The 1,437-nt window shown below is 45.4% G+C and overlaps 1 protein-coding gene across 1 annotated transcript in view; it reads left to right on the forward strand.

Moving 5' to 3' along the window:
* Positions 1-680: 680 nt before the first annotated feature.
* LOC119592639 overlaps positions 681-1,437 on the forward strand; it is a gene marked incomplete in the record, with an annotated part of 5,958 nt that continues 5,201 nt past the window's right edge. Inside the window, 1 exon segment of the mRNA XM_037941551.1 lies at positions 681-970. Within this exon segment, the coding sequence (XP_037797479.1) occupies positions 819-970 (152 nt within the window).

Consider the following 1,437-nt stretch of genomic DNA (forward strand, 5'->3'; position numbering starts at 1 on the left):
TGGCGGATAACATTTCAAGAATCCATCGACCGGTTTGCAACGACTAGTTACGTAATGGCACGCTTCATAAATAACGTGTTTACAAGTCTTAAGCACGGTCCACTGGCCCGGCACAGCGATGCGTGTGAGAGTTATGCGAACTTACCAACAATTAAAATGTGTTTGCCGTGTAATAATACACCGCGTTGGTAACATTCTTAACTACGCTAAAGAGGTAATGGTGGTGTTCATCTCGCTCGTAGATCATGCTTTTCGATACCTTGCATAACAAAACATTAGCCCATCATACCCACCGACCACTGTGTACTGTATTCGATCATGTAACCGTTCGTTACCATAATGATATGAGGCATACTCGGGAGATATGTGAACCATGGCATATTATACGTCTGGACAGGTGGCAGTAAGTTACGACGCTGGGAGGGTACGATCAGCGCCGCTGCAGCACGACGCCAGGGCTGCTTACGTCACGTTTACGAGCCACCACAATCTTAACGAGGTATTGAATTCACGTTGCTACACAACAATTTAAAATGGCGTCGGCATCCACATGGGTATGATTATGTAGTTTAGGTGTCATTTATAAAAGAACCTGAGAAGCGATACAAGCCGTAAATTTCTACTCTTTTGCGCCATATTATTGATTTTTCGCTCTTTCGCTAAATATTCCATTCGTGAAATGAGTATTGACGGGGCTGAGTTGCGACGCGGCGGCTCATAAACCAGTCGTATTTGAGATTCCGACTTGTGGCACTGCTTCACCTCACTCAATTTCCATACACTGACGCCACGGAGGCAGATAATTCCCCTCAGGCAAAATGGAGGGCCCAGTGGACGTGGAAGAAGTGAGCCTCCAAAAACGGCACCGCTCTCGCAACTTCACCAAGTACGAGAAGGAAGTCTTCTACACCGTGTTTAGTCAGTACGCCAGCATCATCAACGATAAGGCGACTTCGACAGACACCATCAGGTAGGGAGGCTGTTCCCGATTGCAACACGTTCGTCACGCCACGGAACAAGCCTGAACAAGAAAGAGGATGATATCAATCCCGATTACGTTTGATGGAAATATATGTTATAATTAATGTTAGGAAAAAAAACATGGCATATCTCACACAAATAGGCTACGAAATTAAAATTCCTGGTTATTTTACTTGACCTCTCCCGTTGCGTTTAAGCTAGATGGTCGATGAGGCCCTGGGGTACAGCTCTCCTGCCTGACCCTGAATAGACGTGCGACCAGTCAATCATGCAGGCACCAGGCACCTTTGCATGCTTAGTAATTGTAGCGAAAGCACGTGACATTAGTATGAAGTGATTTACATTCGCTGGCGATGGATATTATTACGCCACACTGCTCGAGCAAGATTCTTGTGAATCATCGTTTAAGCTGTTTATTGTCAGATCTGTTTCACTTTTGCAACAGATGTGGCAGGT

Source organism: Penaeus monodon, chromosome 30 (assembly GCF_015228065.2).
Source record: "Penaeus monodon isolate SGIC_2016 chromosome 30, NSTDA_Pmon_1, whole genome shotgun sequence".
Taxonomy (NCBI): domain Eukaryota; kingdom Metazoa; phylum Arthropoda; class Malacostraca; order Decapoda; family Penaeidae; genus Penaeus; species Penaeus monodon.